Below are 19,929 nucleotides of genomic sequence, written 5' to 3' on the forward strand. Positions count from 1 at the left end.
ATGAAACCCCTGGCAACGAGCAGGTAATTTAAAAGTAATTAGAAGCCTTACTGTAGAACTTAATGTATAATGGGCATTACGGTGTGTGGCATAATGTATCACGGACATTGCGGTGTGTGTCATAATGTGTCGGGCATTACGGTGTATGGTATACTATATCGCGGGCATTGTGATATGTGGTATAATGTCTCAAGCTCATTGTATGTGCTATAATGTATCAAGGGCATTGCAGTGTGTAGCATAATGTATAACGGGCATTGTGATTCCTGTCATAATGTGTCACAGGCATTACGGTGTGTGGTATAATGTATCAGGGGCATTGCAGTGTGTAGCATAATGTATAACGGGCATTGCGATTCCTGTCATAATGTGTCACAGGCATTACGGTGTGTGGCATAATGTGTCGGGGGCATTATGGTGTGTGCATATTGTGTCATGTGCATTATTGTGTGTGGCATAATGTCTAAGGGCCACTGCAGTATGTGGCATAATGTATACTGGGCATTACTATAAGGAGGAAAAATTACAAATAATGTAAGGGGCATGAATCAGGATTATTTTTCTTTCCCGTCTGGGCGTGCAGGTTGGAAAACTGGGGTATAACGCAGTCTTTTCCTGCAATGTCACGCCCCTTTATGGTAAGCCACGCCCATCCCAACTAAGCCACACACTCTATACTGCCAATTATGGAGGGGGGGGGGGGGGCGAATAATTTTTTGGCTTGGGGGAGAAAAATTTCTAGTTACGTCACTGAACTGACACATTCCTGTAAGCCGCCACTACAGCGCAAATCCCGGGAGAGTACGCTGGTGCGCGCCTGCTGTGGGAGGTAGAGGAGCTGCTGCTACCGTTGCCCCGCTGCTGTGGGGAAGGGGGGGACGGGATGGATGGACACACGTGCGAGGCGGTGTTTAAGAGCTGGTACCACGCTTGCCTTGGATTCCACTTCCTAATTGCGCTCTGCCTCCGGTAATTGGGGAGGAGAGAAGAGCCTTCTTTCACTACACAAGGTATCCATCTATGCTCCCTTTCTCCCTGTGTAAGTGCACTGCCAGTATACTGTATGTATGTTTGTATATATAGATAGAGGTAGGGGTCTGGCACAGCCACATAATAGACTAATACATTGGGTGCCCTCACAGCAAAGTAGTTTAGCAAAATAGAGGTGGTGCGGCACTCCAATGATTTGCACACTGACACCAATTGAAGTAGTGCAACGTTTCAATGCCCGTTTAATGAATCTGCATTTTTGTCATATATACAATGACCCCCATTCTGCCTCATCCCGTCCTCCAGACCTCTGTTACTCCATCTGCCCCCCCCCCCCCATTTGCCAAGTCCTTCTGCCCGCCCGCGACCATCCCTCCCCATCTTCCTCCCATAATTAATTGTCCTCCCGCAGGGAATACATATGTTTTACCGACAGACGGGATGCCGTCTGTCAGCATCCTGACAGCAGCATCCCGTCCGTCAGAATGCTGGCAGGGGGCGTGCGCAATGAAGGCCCTTGCTTGTTGCGCTCGCAACGCAGTGGTCTCGGTGGTTCCCATCCCACTCTATTGGTGTTGTGGACACCCACGAATGGGAATAAGACCTGTGAGACGGTATTCTGGTGTCGGTATCCTGACCGCTAGGAATCCCGACAGCCAGCAAAATGATTGCCTCCCCTCCCGCAGTATCGATCACATAATAGACTCACTTTCAGCTCCAGGCCCATGTGGACCCTAAACTGGCACTGGTCTGCTGGGATGTATCATTAGCACAAGGTTAAAAATGCAGCCAAACCTCCAAAAATGCAGTTTTCAGAGGTTTGGCGGCTTACTACTTATCCACCAAGCCTAGACCCCAGGGCTTGGATGCGGTGGGCAACACCATCTTTAGATGGGCTTCTATCACATTTCCCATTGGACCCCTCCCAGCACCCCCCAGTGGGGCGCATCAGCCCACGCATGCACAGATAGGACTCCGGATCATACACCGGGAAGTTCTACTGTATCATGGCAAAGAATAGCTCTCACCGCAAGAGCTGTCCTTTGGAAATTTCTTCATGCATACGCCATTATGCTTGCAAAGAATGGCAGGATATATATATAAATATATATATATATATATATATATATAGCCTGCAGGATCAATATTGGTGTGGTGTGTGTGTGTATATATATATATATATAATTTTATTTTTTTACCTCTATATAGGGGGGCACCTGTATTTATATTGCCTCCGGGCGTCTAGGACGAACTTACGCCACTGCTTGTCTACAAAACTACTGTCATCAGAATTGCCTGTAAAGTAATACTTTCTGAAAACAGCATATGATATGTGTGTAGAACAGGTCTTTAAGTTATACCGCACAGCTTCAGGGTATCACACACGGGGCTCGATGTAAGGAGGTCCGAGTTGGCTGGAGGTGCGGGTTCCCAGATGAGCTTAGACTTTTTTTTAAAGCAGCAATCATTTACAAGGCATGGTTTTGTCTTGTACGTGATTGCCACTTATAAAAAAAAGTCAGAGTTCAGCTGGGACCCTGCACCTCCAGCCAACTCGGACCTCATTACATCCGCCCCACTGTCTCAGTTCTCGTGTTAATAGAAGACATAGGTAGAAGCAATGGCATTTCATTATTTGAATGTGTTTTTGATATGATAGACTTATTTTATGTCTATGTACAGTATATAAACTGGATTTATCTTAAGGTTTATCTTAAGGTTTGCCGCTTCATATCACCCTGCTACGGCTATTACATTTGGCCCATTGGATCCCTTAGGGACGAGCACAATGTTTGACAGGACATATGAAAACTGTTTATCAGAACACTCCTTAGTATGCATTGTTGATGGGCTTGCTGTGCAAGATATTTTGCTGAAAAATATACCTACTTTTGGGACATACACGGGTACTTACAAAACAGGTGACTATAATAACATATGCTTGCAGTGTATAGTTTTTTTTTCAGTATAACGTGACAATATTGGCTAGGTAAGCTTATTCGTTTTGTTGTTAAACTTAGAAACGTATTATAAACCATTATTATGGAATTAGTCCCAATAATTATAATGGAAAAATGTAGCTTCTCTTGCTGACCACATAGCGGACCATGGCGGTATGGAGTGATATATGAGGTACAGATGGAGAAACCAGGGAAAATGACATAAAGGGTTATCACTCCTTGAGAAATATACCCCATCACTTTTTTCTTTATTACAGACCAGTAGAGTCCCGTGGCACAATGGCAGTGTGTAACATCTAACAGAGCTCTGGGTATTAAGTGGTACTACAGCTTTAAAATGCAGTCTATCAATTCAGTAGGAAACTTGACAATAGTAAGACACTTGTGCCACAATAATATCTATAGCTCCTGGAGAAATAATATGTTTACATTCTCAGGTAAACTGGATGCGATCTAAGAATTGCAGCTACTAAAATGTCTGTATGTGACAATGCAACGTATGTAGACACAAGCATGGCTTGTCAGTGGCAAACAGAGACGCTCGTACTGACCGCAAATCTGCAGAGAATACAGGGATCAAAACAGAAAACACAATGGCCAATTTAATTCTTTTTTTTTTAATGACTTTTAGATTTATGGATTGCCAAAACTCAACCAACCTCTTAGTGTCATCCTGTCCTTCTTCAACCCTCTCAATGAGATTCTCAGCAGCTGTGTCATGACTGCAGAAGGATCAGGGCTCTTCCCAGGAGGCCCCATCACAGTGCAGTAAGTGTTGTCTTCTCAATAGAATTTTTATATACATTGGTGGTCATTCCGAGTTGTTCGCTCGCAAGCTGCTTTTAGCAGCTTTGCACACGCTAAGCCGCCGCCTACTGGGAGTGAATCTTAGCTTATCAAAATTGCGAACGAAAGTTTCGCAATATTGCGAAAAGACTTCTCTGTGCAGTTTCTGAGTAGCTCGAAACTTACTCTGCCAGTGCGATCAGTTCAGTGCTTGTCGTTCCTGGTTTGACGTCACAAACACACCCAGCGTTCGCCCAGACACTCCTCCGTTTCTCCAGCCACTCCCGCGTTTTTCCCAGAAACGGTAGCGTTTTTTTGCACACACCCATAAACGGCCAGTTTCCGCCCAGAAACACCCACTTCCTGTCAATCACATTACGAACACCAGAACGAAGAAAAAACCTCGTAATGCCGTGAGTAAAATTCCTAACTGCATAGCAAATTTACTTGGCGCAGTCGCGCTGCGGACATTGCGCATGCGCATTAGCGACTAATCGCTCCGTTGCGTGAAAAAAATAACGAGCGAACAACTCGGAATGACCCCCATTGTCAATTTTGCTTAGTGGATTCTCTCATCTATTTCAAACTTAAAAAAAGAAAATAACAAAATGGATGGTTCAAGTTCAGAACATGGGACCCCATGGAATTGCTTCAGAACATCATTAAACATGTTCAGGACATTAAAAATGGTATGCTCGCCACATGGATAGTGAAGCTGATAGGCCAGGGGTCCCATGTTGTGAACTTGAGCCAAAATAGATCATTACACTTAGGCATGCATTTTAGGAATAGACTGAATAAGGTCTTGTGGATGCAAAACAGTTTGAGGAACATCACATCCAATTCAAACTGTATATAATTTGCATATTCAAATGAATAAAGAGACCTAACATGTTATATATATATATATATATATATATATATATACATACAGCGGGTTGGTGCGGCACTCCTAGCGACTGTCACAAATAGGCAAAAGGGTCCTCGGTGTGGACAACGTTTCAAAGCAATTTAATATAGCTTTTTCGTCAGGTCATGACCTGACGAAAAAGCTATATTAAAAAGCTATATTAAATTGCTTTGAAACGTTGTCCACACCGAGGACCCTTTTGCCTATTTGTGACAGTCGCTAGGAGTGCCGCACCAACCCGCTGTATGTATTCATTCCATGTGAGGGCACCCAGTGCTTTTGTAATTTTAATGGGAGAGCCGGACCTACCTGCTTTTTATATATATATATATATATATATATATATATATTTTTTTTTAGTAATATAGTATCTGACGAGCTGCGCTCAGCCTTTTGTTAGAGGAATGTAACGCTCTTAAGGTAGTTGTTTTGTTGCAAATGAGGGTAGAGATGTTATAAATACAGTATGTGTCTTTTATTGACAAACGAGGGTAGTCAGAGATGTTAAAATAAATATATTTTACTTATTTAAAAGTTCAAATGTTTATACACGTTGGCAACTTTGCAAAATAATGTATACATGCTAATTAATTAATGCAGATAAGTCATGTGAGTAACAAACGCCTTGAGAGTGAACATGTATGTAATTATATGACTGGGATAAGTAAGTGAAGAAGGGAAAGTAAGGAATGAAAAGAAAAGAAAAGGGAAAAGGGCAAGAGGAAAAGTAGAGAATGGTTTGGAAAATCAGTAGCTCAGATGGTGTAATGGGTAACTGACCGCTCTGTCGGTGTGTAATAGTCCTGGAGATTCTTTAGCTTATTATAGATACAGTCTCTACATGTATCGTTAAAGTCACTTGGTCTCTGCTGGTGAATAAACTGTGATCCTGATCAGTAGCGGATCTTGCCACGGGCAAGCAGGACTTTTGCCCGGGGCGCCGCCTTCCGGAAGGCGCAGGGCGCCAACCGGAGGGCGCCGCACCAGGGCAAGATCCGCTGCTGCTGTGTGCCCCCCGCTGCCCCCCTGCTGCCGCTGGCCGCTGCCCCCCCCCCCCCGCTGCCGCTGGGAAGGGAAACTAGACGCGTACGCGTCTAGTTTCCCTTCGTGGAGAGGACCTTTGCTGTGCGGTGCGCGATGACGTCATCGCGTACCGCACATAATTTCAGTCTGTACAGGGGGCGTAAATGACCACGCCCCCTGTACGAAGCCACACCCCCTAATGCCGCCCGGGGCGCCAGAAGCCCCGGAACCGGCCCTGATCCTGATACGTGGTGAAGCTTTGCGGGATAAATGAATGAATTGATGCTGCAAAAGTTAGTGAGTGGTGGCGTCCCGCTCACTCACTTTGTACCTTGTAGTCACGGTGTCTCGCCGACCTGCGTGCCTTCCCCCGGGTGCCTCTGTGCTCCGGACTTTCTATCCTCTGCTCTGGGACCGCCATCTAGGGGATCGTTCACAGAGTGAACGTCCACTCGGACACGGACCCAGGTATGAGTCGGATGCAAAAAACATGGTGTCTATCTTTTTGTGTCTACCATTTTCATGTCCACCTTTTGACCTTGTCGACCTTTTGTACTGTCTACCTTTTTCATGTCGACCTTTTGACCCTGCCGACCTATTGTCTGTCTAACATATGGTGTCTATCTATTGACTGTCTAGCTAGACACTGTCTATCTATCAACCCACACCCATTTGAGCTACTGATTTTCCAAACCATTCTCTACCTTTCCTCTTGCCCTTTTCCCTTTTCTTTTCTTTTCTTTTCATTCCTTACTTTTCCCTTCTTCACTTACTCATCCTAGTCCTATAATTACATACATGTTCACTCTCAAGGCGTTTGTTACTTACATGACTTATCTGCATTAATTAATTAGCATGTATACATTATTTTGCCAAGTTGCCAACGTGTATAAACATTTGAACTTTTGAATAAGTAAAATGTATTTATTTCAACATCTCTGACTACCCTCGTTTGTCAATAAGTGACACATATTTATAACATATCTAAATTACCCTCATTTGCCAGCAAATGACTACCTTAAGAGCATTACATTCCTCCAACAAAAGGCTGAGCGCAGCTCGTCAGATACTATATTATTGGCCATTTATAGGTCGGTTACCTATTGATGAGCATCAGCTAGCCAGATTAGCTAACAACGGCACAGTGCGCAGGTGCATATTACCATTAATTCTATATATTTTTAGGACTGTTAAGTTAAAATAGATATAGAGGGGCTTATGTAGAGTTGGATGTCAACATAGTTATCGCATTTTGTTTTTTCAAATATGTTTTTTTTCTACCGTGCATGCACACTGGAAAGTATTACACAACCATCCCTATGGTAACTGAGTGGTATTCCGCACTTACAACTCCACTTACGACGGCAAGCTAAGCAAAATGCTTTCAGGTTTTTTTGGAGGAGGGGGATTTTATGCCCAGAGTCATAGAGAGTGAGGCTGCCCCCGAGTTCTGCAGGGAGCATGGCCTAATCAAAAGTATGTTTAAATTGTTGCACTGCGCGCTACACAGAGGGCACTGTTCACCGCTCAGCCAGAGGCATAGTTGGAGAGTATGCATGCAACCACTGTCCCCATTCCCGCACACCATGCAGGCATAGACAGAGGACACTGCTCAGGGGCGGATTGGGAACAAAAAGCGGCCCTGGAAAAATTTGTACTAGTGGCCCCACATGGGCAGCACCAGAGGTGTAAGGTCTAGCCATGGGCCATGGCAGCAGCAATCTCCTCCCAAGACTTTCCAGATAGCGGGCATGTCCAGCATCAAGGGGGAAGTTAAAAAGAAATACAATTAAATATTATGAGCACATTATATGATACACCTTCAGAATTTAGGAAACAATATAATTCTTTAGAAAGATATATTTTCTTGCTTATTACACCAACCGTATCCCAATCACTATTCACTCAATCTTATATGTCAGCCAAGCAGGCAGACAGGGCATACACTAGGATCATCTGCAATCACAGGCTAAGTGGCAAAGTCATTTTCATATACGCAAATTATTTTGCATTTTATTCATTATGTCTATAAATAGGACCACATGTCCTCAAAGAAAACAGGCCCCACGGGTGCGTCGGCCCACCGGGAATCTTCCCTGTAAACCCTATGGCCAATCCGCCTCTGACACTGCTGGACCCTCTGCAACCCAGAACACAGTTGGGGGGAGTGTGTGTGTGGGGAAGGGGGGGGGGGAACAGACTTGGGCTCATCCAAGAAGCCTGTTAGTTTTTTTAGTACTCACCCCCCATCTCAGTGCCCCTATGCTTGTGACCTACTGTAGATGCAGATTTCATCCAGCTCTACATGATTCCACAGCTTTTAAACGAACAATGTTCATTCAACAAATTAAGGCACCAACTGTTTAGTCTACTACATTTCCTTTATTTTCTGTTATAATGGAACGCTAACAACCTCAGTGTACTGTACTCTCAACCTTCATTTTGGAACCAAAAATATTAACGTTTCTCAAGAGGCTGGCTATGGCATTTCATTTCTAATATCTTCCCTGCTTTCAGTATGGATCAGATTTTCCCTGGTCGAGTCGGCTTTGTACGGATCTTCTGTGTGCCATTTAAGAGAGGAGAACTACAGCTGGAAGTGAACTTTTCCTGTAACAAGATCAAATATATCAAAGGAAGTGCAACCATCACCATACCATGGATGGAACATTAGGCACTCCCTATATCCAGAGATACCTTGGGAACTACACATCAGCAACTTATTTAACATTTAAATTTAAGCAAAATGCCAAATTTTATATATTTTTATTTTCTCTTTGATATTTATGCACTCGTTTCTTATGTAAATTAATGTGAAATGCACTTTTAAATAGTTCTTTTGTTTTGTCATATACTGTAGGAATAAATTACTAAAATCAAGCAGTCAAGTGAAAATTGTTTGCACCAGATGTGCACTAAGGACACTTTCCTTATTTCTGTTTTTAGTAAACACGGTTTGTTTGTTTGTTTGTTTGTTTGTTTATTTAATTATCAAATGACATGTTATGTATAATGTATGTCTTTTGGTACCTGCATTTAGTGTTAATTGCTGCAAAGCTGAAATTACGCCATGTAAATGCTGTGTTAATATTTCATGTTAAAGGTTATCAGGGACAATCACCAAAAGCTCAAACTGTATTTAATAGGAAGCAAATCAAAGGATATGTGAGAAAGGGGCCAGAGCTTATCATCTCTAGATGTAAAGTTATTGGACATTGGCTATCGTTAACCCATCCCAATCCACATGCTCTGACAGGGTCAGACTGGCCCACATGGGTAAAGGGGAAACTCCTGCTAGGCCCCACTGCTTGAGGGCCCACACCATCCTCTAGTGATCAAGAAGATTGGGTGTCCTGCTTCTAAGCAGACGATCTCTCGCTGGATCAGGTTCACTATCCAGCATGCGTATTCTATGGCAGGGTTGCCGTGTCCTACGTCTGTCAAGACCCACTCTACTTGTACGGTGGGGTCTTCCTGGGCGGTTGCCCGGGGTGTCTCGGCTTTACAACTTTGCAGAGCTGCAACTTGGTCTGGGTCGAACACGTTTGCAAAGTTCTACAAGTTCGATACTTTGGCCTCTGATGATCTGAAGTTCAGTCAATATGTTCTGCAGGAGCCTCCGCGCTCTCCCTCCCGTTCTGGGAGCTTTGGTACATCCCCATGGTACTAATGTGGACCCCAGCATCCTCTAGGACATAAGAAAAAAATAGGATTTTAATACCTACCGGTAAATCCTTTTCTTTTAGTCCGTAGAGGATGCTGGGGACTCCAAAAGGACCTTGGGGTATAGACGGGATCCGCAGGAGACATGGGCACTTTAAGACTTTGAATGGGTGTGAACTGGCTCCTCCCTCTATGCCCCTCCTCCAGACTCCAGTTATAGAACTGTGCCCAGGGAGACGGACATTTCGAGGAAAGAATTAATTGTTTAAACACGGTGAGCGTCATACCAGCTCACACCTCAAACATGTCGCAGAACGTGGCATTCAATAGAACACCAGCCGACGGCATGAAAAACAAACAGCAATATGCTGACCGAAAATGTAACACAACCTGTGTGTAAACACAACCAAAAATAGCATACCGCATGCCAAGGCATGAATAACGTCAGCCACAGACTGACTGAAAAGAAACAAAACATGATTGTAACCATAACCAATGACTGCAGATACAGTACGCACTGGGATGGGCGCCCAGCATCCTCTACGGACTAAGAGAAAGGGATTTACCGGTAGGTATTAAAATCCTATTTTCTCTTACGTCCTAGAGGATGCTGGGGACTCCAAAAGGACCATGGGGTCAATACCAAAGCTCTAGAACGGGCGGGAGAGTGCAGATAACTCAGCAGCACCGATTGCCCAAACAAGAGGTCCTTATCAGCCAGGGTATCAAACTTGTAGAATATTGCAAAATAGTTTGAACCCGACTAAGCAGCCACTCTGCACGGCTATAAACCGACACCCCACGGCAGCCGCCCAGGGTGAGCCCACCTTCCTGGTAAAATGGGCCTTCACCGATTCCGGTAATGGCAATCCAGCCGTAAAACGAGCAAGCTTAATCGTATTCCAGATCCAGCGTGCAATAGTCTGCTTGGAAGAAGGAACCCCAATCTTGTTGGGAGCATATAGGATAAACAAATCCTCCGTTTTCCCGATCTGAGCCAATCTGGCAACACGAAATTTCAAATTTCAGACCCAGGCGTCAGTAGCCACCGGCACCACAATAGGTTGTTCAAGTGAAACACTTTTGGCAGAAACTGCTGCCGAATTCTCAAAACCGCCCTATCTTTATGGAAAATTAAAAAGGGCTCTTGTGAGACCAAGCCGCCAACACAGACACCCAGAGGCGTAACTAGGGTTTTCGGAGCCCAGGGCAAGATGGAAAATGGCGCCCCCCCCAAAAAAAAAAAACACACACACACAAAAAGACGCATGTGCGCGCGCCAAAGGCGAGCGCGACTAAAAAATGGGTGTGGCCACGCTCCAGAAGGGGTGTGGCCACTGAAAATGGCCCACAGTGCCAGTTACATTGCCCCACAGTGCCGGATACATGCCCCACAGTGCCAGTTACATTGCCCCACAGTGCCGGATACATGCCCCACAGTGCCGGATACATTGCCCCACAGTGCCGGATACATTGCCCCACAGTGCCAGATACATGCCCCACTCAGTGCCAGTTACATTGCCCCACAGTGCCGGATACAATGCCCCACAGTGCCGGATACATCCCCCAACAGTGCCGGATACATGCCCCACAGTGCCAGTTACATTGCCCCACAGTGCCGGATACAATGTCCCACAGTGCCGGATACATTGCCCCACAGTGCCGGATACATGCCCCACAGTGCCGGATACATTGCCCCACAGTGCCAGATACATGCCCCACTCAGTGCCAGATACATGCCCCACTCAGTGCCAGATACATGCCCTACAGTGCCGGATACAATGCTCCACAGTGCCGGATACATGCCCCACAGTGCCAGATACATTGCCCCACAGTGCCACATACATTGCCCCACAGTGCCAGATACATGCCCTACTAAGTGCCAGATACATGCCCCACTCAGTGCCAGTTACATTGCCCCACAGTGCCGGATACAATGCCCCACAGTGCCGGATACATGCCCCAACAGTGCCGGATACATGCCCCACAGTGCCAGTTTCATTGCCCCACAGTGCCAGATACATTGCCCCACAGTGCCAGTTACATGCCCCACAGTGCCAGATACATGCCCCACAGTGCCAGGCCCCACTTGGTGCCATATACATGCCCCACTGTGCCGCCGGACCCCCCCCCCCCTGTCACTTACCGGCCGTTTGTTGCTATGTGAGGGGAGGAGAGCGCAGCGCAGCGCCTCTCCTTCCCCTCGCCGCTCCAGGTCTCCGGCGGCTGTCTGGCGCCGGTTCGCTAGCCAATCAGAGCTCGCGGACCGGCAGCCAATCAGGAGCCGGTCCGCAAGCTCTGATTGGCTAACGCCGGAGACCGGACACAGCAGCGCTGCTGGCAGCGGCGGTGAGGGGAGAGACGCTGCGCTCTCCTCCCCTCACATTTAGGGTTGACGGGGGCGAGTGGGGCATGATGCCCTGGACGCCGGCGGCACCCCCTCTTCTGGGCCTGCCAAGGCGCCCAGGGCACGTGCCCCACTCGCCCTACCCTAGATACGCCTCTGCAGACACCCGCCTTGCGGATGCCAAGGTCAACCGCATGACCACTTTCAAAGTGAGGAATTTCAACTCAACCATACTGAAAAGTTCAACCAAAGAAATTGCAGGAACTGCAAACCCACGTACAGATCCCATGGTGCCACAGAGGCACAAAGGGAGGATGGATGTGTAAGACTCCTTTTATGAAAGCTTGAATCTCTGGAAAGGAGGCCAATTGTTTTTAGAAGAAAACCGATAAGGCTGAAAACTGAGCCTTAATCGCGCCCAACCGAAGAACGCCTCCACACGATCTTGCAAGAAAAGAATGGAGAAAACGACAACTGGAATTCTTCCGTAGGAACCTTCTTGGATTCACACCAAGATACAAAATTTTCTCCAAATATGGTGGTAATGTTTTGACGTTACTTCTTCCCTGACTGAAGAAGAATAGGGATGACGTCACTGGGAATACCCTTTTCGGCTGGGATCCGACGTTCAATCTCCAAGTCGTCAATGGGAACCGCGGTAAGTCTTGGAACCCACACGGCCCCTGCTATAACAGATCCTCTCGCAGCGGAAGAGGTCAGGGATCTCCTATGAGTAAGAAAAGGAAAAACCAAACGAGAGAGCGCTATTCACATCTAATGTGGATTTTATTTTTCCTTAAATATTAATATTTCCTAAGCGCACATTATATATTTATAGTGCCGGCCGGCAATACACAAAATCAATAAAATATCACAATAAAATCAATATTTATGCTCTAAATGATTAGTTTCATATGCACATTTGGGTTATAACCACAGCAACTCTGGCTTGTAATGTCTCTCTAGTGAGACAGATATTATGTGCAAAACATGTAATGAACTCTTATATTCAGATACATTGTAAATAATTTACCCAAGTTCACAGTGGACCATGTACCTTTGTAGCAATGTTATATAGTACTTATGTCCATATGTCCATTAATATGGTTAATAAAACACATGTTAGTAGCAATGAGTTGAGCAGTCTTACCATCAGCTTGTTAGTGATAATTAAAGCAGTTCATGCAAAAGCTGATTGTAAAAGATAGTCACTGTCCCGCAGTGATGTATAATAGATTTGTGTACCGTACAAAAGCCTCTGTTCAGTCACAATGCAAGCGACGGTCCTCCTGGCTAATCTTTCACGGGTAGCCTTTTAACGGAGTAGAACAAGTATCTGCTTTTTCCACGGTGTGGTGACTTTTTTCCTCCCGGCCGGTGCAAGCACCCTCGGCCTTATCCGGAGTCCGTGGGCAGGTGATTAAAGAGGCGTCCCCCTGCTAAGGGAATAGGGCTCAGCTGGCCGGCTGATAGAGATTGTCCGCTGTAGTATGTAAACGGAGGTGCTGACAGACGCGTTTCCCCGCCTACTCGCAAGCATCGGCGGCTTTCTCAGTGTCATGAACTCTCTCCTCTACCTCCTCTTTTTAAATAGCCGATTCCCGATCTCTCTGCAGGAACAAGTGCCCCAGTGTTGTACAACGCCGGATAAGGCCGAGGATGCTTGCACCGGCCGGGAGGAAAAAAGTCACCACACCGTGGAAAAAGCAGATACTTGTTTTGCATGAACTGCTTTAATTATCACTGACAAGCTGATAGTAAGACTGCTCAACTCATTGCTACTAACACGTGTTTTATTAACTATATTAATGGACATATGGACATAAGTACTATATAACATTGCTACAAAGGTACATGGTCCACTGTGAACTTGGGTAAATTATTTACAATGTATCTGAATATAAGAGTTCGTTACATGTTTTGCACATAATATCTGTCTCACTAGAGAGACATTACAAGCCAGAGTTGCTGTGGTTATAACCCAAATGTGCATATGAAACTAATCATTTAGAGCATAAATATTGATTTTATTGTGATATTTTATTGATTTTGTGTATTGCCGGCCGGCACTATAAATATATAATGTGCGCTTAGGAAATATTAATATTTAAGGAAAAATAAAATCCACATTAGATGTGAATAGCGCTCTCTCGTTTGGTTTTTCTTTTTCTTTCTCTATTGTAGGGGTAAAATACCAATTGCCCCTGAGAGAGCAGCATACACACCTATGTAATCACAGCGCCAGGAATTTTTCTTGTTTTGTATCTCCTATGAGTGATTGCTGAAGATCCAGATACCAGCCCTCCTTGACCAGTTTGGAACAATGAGGGTCATCTGAACTTTTATTGTTCTTATAATTTTTCACGTCTTTGGAAAGAGTGGAAGTGGAGGGAACACATAGACCGACCAAAACACCCACGGTGTCACTAGGGCGTTCACCGCTATCGCTTGAGAGATCCTCGACCTGGGAAAACATTTCTGAAGTTTCTTGTCGAGGCGAGACGCCATCTTGTCTATTTTCGGAATTCTTCAAAGACTTGTCACTTCTGTGAAAACAGCTTGCTGAAGATTCAACCCTCCTGAACGGAGGACGTGTCCACCGAGGAAGTCTACTTCCCACTTGTCCACTCTTGGAACGAAGATCGCTGATAGAGGGCGTAAATGTTTTTGTCGCTCAGCGGAAAATCTTTCTGGCTTCTGCCATTTCTTCTCCGGTTTTTGTCTGCAGAAAACCGTTATACACGGCCCTTAACTCTAGATCATTAATGAGGCGACAAGTATCCTAACATGACACTTGTCCTTGGTGAGAATTGCGCCGCTACCACAGGAGCGAGATACAGGTCTTGAAACCATGATTATCCTAGGTAGGAACCGGACCACTTATCCAACAGGTCCCGCTAAACACTCAGACCTGCCACCTACCCACTGAATGGCCTCGTAGGCCGCAACCATCTTTTTTAGCAACTGAATGTATTGACGGATTGACACTGTTGCAGGTCTGCCAGACTCTGAATACTCAGAGCTTCCCTTTTCTTTTTTTTAGAAGCAAATAAACACTCCTCAGTACTGCATCTAATAATATTGCCCAAGCCGATCACCGCATCGTTGGGACTAACAGGGATTCTGGCAACTCCTGTTGTTGAAGAACTGTCAAGGAGAAACAACGTTTTGCCCCATTTGGCTTCTTGATCTCTCCGTAATTCGGAGAATGATCCAGTACAGAATAATTATGACTCCTTACTATCGAAGGAAACCCATCATACCGCCATCACCCTGGTGAAATGGTAACAACAATCCTGAATCGCAAACCACAGTTAAGCATAATTCGGAAGATACCGTACTTAGACCACCTTACTCCACTTTCAGAGTGGAGAACCTTTTCATGAGAGATTCCCTCATGGAGTGTAAGTAGGAATATTGGGATTTGTCTGACTGAGCCGTCCGGCCACGGGAGCACGAAAAAACTCGAATAACAGCTTCTTCTCTTTGTTTTTTTTTTGTTTTGTTTTTTTATGACCAAAACAGCAGGACAATGACCTGTTCCTGACACAACTCTAGTATTGCGTCATATACTACCTCCCTGTCATGAGGAGGATCAGTAAGGTTGATTTGAAAAAACAAAATCGGTGAAGGGAACGTCTGGAACTCTCATATGTCCCCCTAGGGACTCTATCTTTAACTCCCTGGTCCATGTCCTTTCCAGGACTGACTGAAGAGTATTTTAGACGTGGACCCACCGGTATGGGCCCCAGCAAGGTAGACCCAACAAACCGCGATGGACGTGGCAGAAAACAATGGATGATTTCTGCTCCTGTAAACCTGAAAAGGTAGCTGACCTCTTACCTCTTTTACTTTCCTTTACCTGCAAAGAAAGGGGAATCCTTATCTATTCGGTCGAAATGACTGCATCCTTCAACAACGCGTCACCAACCATTGTGAGGGAACATAGGGCAGGAAGATAGACTTACCCGTGGCGCCTGCCAAGAGCATACTAACAAGGCCATCACCAAACCAGGCTTCCCCTTCATGGGAAAGAGACGCCACTCTTTTCGGAGTCAGCATATGGATCCCTTTGGTGAATCCACAACGCCCTCCAAGCCGAGACCGCCATGGAAGTGACCCGCGCACCCAAGAGTTCCAACCCTTGTAGTCGCACGGCAGTATGTTGCAATGTTCTAGATATGACCCAACATAAGGAGTAACACATTTCTCCCCAGGGTAATTATATCGGATGACAAAGTAACCGACCATTTCTGAATACAAGCACTCCCCCCTGCGCATGCAATGCAAATATAATTAAAGCATATACTTAGAAAATCACTTAGCTTCCTGTAAACGATCCTTTGTGACAGGGCTCCGTGCAGAACAGGGGTTGACTCTCACTTTATTCTATCCACGGCGGGAAAAGAATAAACACTCGGACTCCTCGTGATGATTTGAAACCATCTTGTCACGGCTGACCTAGAGTTATTCAACAGAGCGACCAGCACATGAGAAGGAAAAGTTTACTTCAGCATTCACTATAACATTTTTTGTATAAATATACACCTTTAAAAACACATATACACATATGTCTATATATACATATCTCATATATATATATTATTTTTGTCAGGAACAGCAGGGTCCCTAGTGACATTATACATTCTTAATGTGTATGAAGCATGTACTGAATGCCGATGTTGTGGATCTAATCAGGAAACATTATGGTCGACATAAGACATAGTATTCGTGTCGACAACAGGGAGTAGTAACTGGGAAAAATAACATGTTTTGCGACCCCGAGGGGTCTGAGGGAAATATATCTATTTTATTAATATTACGCCCCCACAAATATTACTACGTCTGTGCTCGAGCCACAGATCAAAGCAACCGTACCATACATATGCATACTGTATATATATACAGGTATAGCTTTTTGAAATGCATCACATTATCATGTTAATTTATACCCAGTCAGATTAGTTGGTGCCGACAGGGTCACCCACATACGTCTGTGTCTCCCATATAGATTTTTCTTTTGGAAAAGCATACAACTACCGACATGCCGAAACTCAATTTTATGAATCAAGTACCATTAGGAGTCGGCGGTGCCGACAGAGGGATTCCCATAGCAATTTGTGGCAGTGCACCCCGACATGCCGACACAGGTGTACTAAATACTGACTATATGGGGTAGATCCCAGTATCTGACAGGGAAAACACAGAAACCGTTTACCATCTCATTTACCACACGCTCTTTATATAGTGCTTTATGTACATAAATTGCACTAAACAACTGCGCCTCCCTCGTTTTACACTGTGGACTGTTCATCCGTGCTATGGTAGGGCCAGTGTCTCTGTGAGGAGAAAATGGCGCTGGATAGAGATGTGAGGGCTAAGCCATGCCCCCTTATCAGCGCGCTTCAGTCCCGCTCCTTTTTTTTTTTTAAATTATACTGACGGGGGTCTGTATACAGTGCCTATGCACTGTATACCTCTTTGCCAGGCTATATATATGAGGTATATTGCTGCCCAGGGCGCCCCCCCTGCGCCCTGCACCCGTGTAGTGCCGCTTGTGTGTGGGAGCAGTGACGCGCTGCGCGGTACCTCAGAGACGCTGAAGTCTTCTGCCGTCACTGAAGTCTTCTGTTCTTCTATTACTCACCCGGCTTCTTTCTTCTGGCTCTGTGAGGGGGGTGATGGCGCGGCTCCGGGAACAAGCAGCTAGGCGAACCAAGTGATCAGACCCTCTGGAGCTAATGGTGTCCAGTAGCCTAAGAAGCAGAGCCTTGAAACTCACAGAAGTAGGTCTGCTTCTCTCCCCTCAGTCCCACGATGCAGGGAGCCTGTTGCCAGCAGTGCTCCCTGAAAATAATAAACCTAACATAAAGTCTTTTCAGAGAAACTCAGTAGAGCTCCCCTGTTATGTGTCCAGTCTTTCTGGGCACAGAATCTAACTGGAGTCTGGAGGAGGGGCATAGAGGGAGGAGACAGTTCACACAAAGTCTTAAAGTGCCCATGTCTCCTGCGGATCCCGTCTATACTCATGGTCCTTTTGGAGTCCCCAGCATCCTCTGGGACGTATGAGAAATAGGATTTTGGTTACCTAACAGTAAATCCTTTTTTCGTAGTCCGTAGAGGATGCTGGGTGCACGCCTAGCGCTTCATTTTCCTGCTATCATTATTTGGTTCAGTACAACTTCGTTTTAGTTGAGTACTGCATTGTTACTTGGTAGAAATGTTTCAGCGGTTGCTGAGTTTTCAAGCTAGGTTAGCTTGATGTGCCTTATATGTGTGAGCTGGTATGAATATTAGAGATGAGCGGGTTCGGTTCCTCGGAATCCGAACCCCCCCGAACTTCACCCATTTTACACGGGTCCGAGGCATACTCGGATTCTCCCGTATGGCTCGGTTAACCCGAGCGCGCCCGAACGTCATCATCCCGCTGTCGGATTCTCGCGAGATTCGGATTCTATATAAGGAGCCGCGCGTCGCCGCCATTTTTCACTCGTGCATTGGAAATGATAGTGAGAGGACGTGGCTGGCGTCCTCTCACTTTGTTTCAGGGGGCTGCATATCTTTATTGTGGGGACCAGCAGTATTATAGGAGGAGTACAGTGCAGAGTTTTGCTGACCAGTGACCACCAGTATTATACGTTGTCTGCCTGAAAAACGCTCCATATCTGTGCTCAGTGTGCTGCATAATGCATATATCTGTGCTCACACTGCTTTATTGTGGGGACTGGGGACCAGCAGTATTATATAGGAGGAGTACAGTGCAGAGTTTTGCTGACCAGTGACCACCAGTATACGTTGCCTGCCTGAAAAACGCTCCACATCTGTGCTCAGTGTGCTGCATATATCTGTGCTCACACTGCATTATTGTGGGGACTGGGGACCAGCAGTATTATATAGGAGTACAGTGCAGAGTTTTGCTGACCAGTGACCACCAGTATACGTTGTCTGCCTGAAAAACGCTCCATATCTGTGCTCAGTGTGCTGCATATATCTGTGCTCACACTGCTTTATTGTGGGGACTGGGGACCAGCAGTATTATATAGGAGGAGTACAGTGCAGAGTTTTGCTGACCAGTGACCACCAGTATTATACGTTCTCTGCCTGAAAAACGCTTCATATCTGTGCTCAGTGTGCTGCATATATCTGTGCTCACACTGCTTTATTGTAGGGACTGGGGACCAGCAGTATTATATAGGAGGAGTACAGTGCAGAGTTTTGCTGACCAGTGACCACCAGTATTATACGTTCTCTGCCTGAAAAACGCTCCATATCTGTGCTGCATTGTAGTATATAGTAGGAGTACAGTGCATAATTTTGCTGACCACCAGTATATAATATATAGGAGCACGGTACAGAAGGCCACTGCTCTACCTACCTCTGTGTCGTCAAGTATACTATCCATCCATACCTGTGGTGCATTTAAGTTTTGCACAGTTTGCTGACCACCAGTATATAATATATAGCAGTACGGTACAGTAGGCCACTGCTCTACCTACCTCTGTGTCATCAAGTATACTATCCATCCATACCTGTGGTGCATTTCAGTTGTGCGCAGTATATATAGTAGTAGGCCATTGCTATTGATACTGGCATATAATTCCACACATTAAAAAATGGAGAACAAAAATGTGGAGGGTAAAATAGGGAAAGATCAAGATCCACTTCCACCTCGTGCTGAAGCTGCTGCCACTAGTCATGGCCGAGACGATGAAATGCCATCAACGTCGTCTGCCAAGGCCGATGCCCAATGTCATAGTAGAGAGCATGTAAAATCCAAAACACAAAAGTTCAGTAAAATGACCCAAAAATCAAAATTAAAAGCGTCTGAGGAGAAGCGTAAACTTGCCAATATGCCATTTACGACACGGAGTGGCAAGGAACGGCTGAGGCCCTGGCCTATGTTCATGGCTAGTGGTTCAGCTTCACATGAGGATGGAAGCACACATCCTCTCGCTAGAAAAATGAAAAGACTTAAGCTGGCAAAAGCACAGCAAAGAACTGTGCGTTCTTCTAAATCACAAATCCCCAAGGAGAGTCCAATTGTGTCGGCTGCGATGCCTGACCTTCCCAACACTGGACGGGAAGAGGTGGCGCCTTCCACCATTTGCACGCCCCCTGCAAGTGCTGGAAGGAGCACCCGCAGTCCAGTTCCTGATAGTCAAATTGAAGATGTCACTGTTGAAGTACACCAGGATGAGGATATGGGTGTTGCTGGCGCTGAGGAGGAAATTGACAAGGAGGATTCTGAT

General features: G+C 45.6%; 1 protein-coding gene across 1 annotated transcript in view; it reads left to right on the forward strand.

The window, feature by feature from the left end:
• LOC135055857 (protein-glutamine gamma-glutamyltransferase 5-like) overlaps positions 1-8,639 on the forward strand; it is a 174,397-nt gene extending 165,758 nt beyond the window's left edge. Inside the window, exons 12-13 of the mRNA XM_063960404.1 lie at positions 3,583-3,719; positions 8,188-8,639. Coding sequence (XP_063816474.1) covers positions 3,583-3,719; positions 8,188-8,344 — 294 coding nt within the window. The 3' untranslated portion in view covers positions 8,345-8,639. The remainder of the gene's footprint in view (positions 1-3,582; positions 3,720-8,187) is intronic.
• Positions 8,640-19,929: the final 11,290 nt, after the last annotated feature.

The sequence above is a fragment of the Pseudophryne corroboree genome, chromosome 3 (assembly GCF_028390025.1).
Source record: "Pseudophryne corroboree isolate aPseCor3 chromosome 3, aPseCor3.hap2, whole genome shotgun sequence".
In the NCBI taxonomy this organism is placed as follows: Eukaryota; Metazoa; Chordata; class Amphibia; order Anura; family Myobatrachidae; genus Pseudophryne; species Pseudophryne corroboree.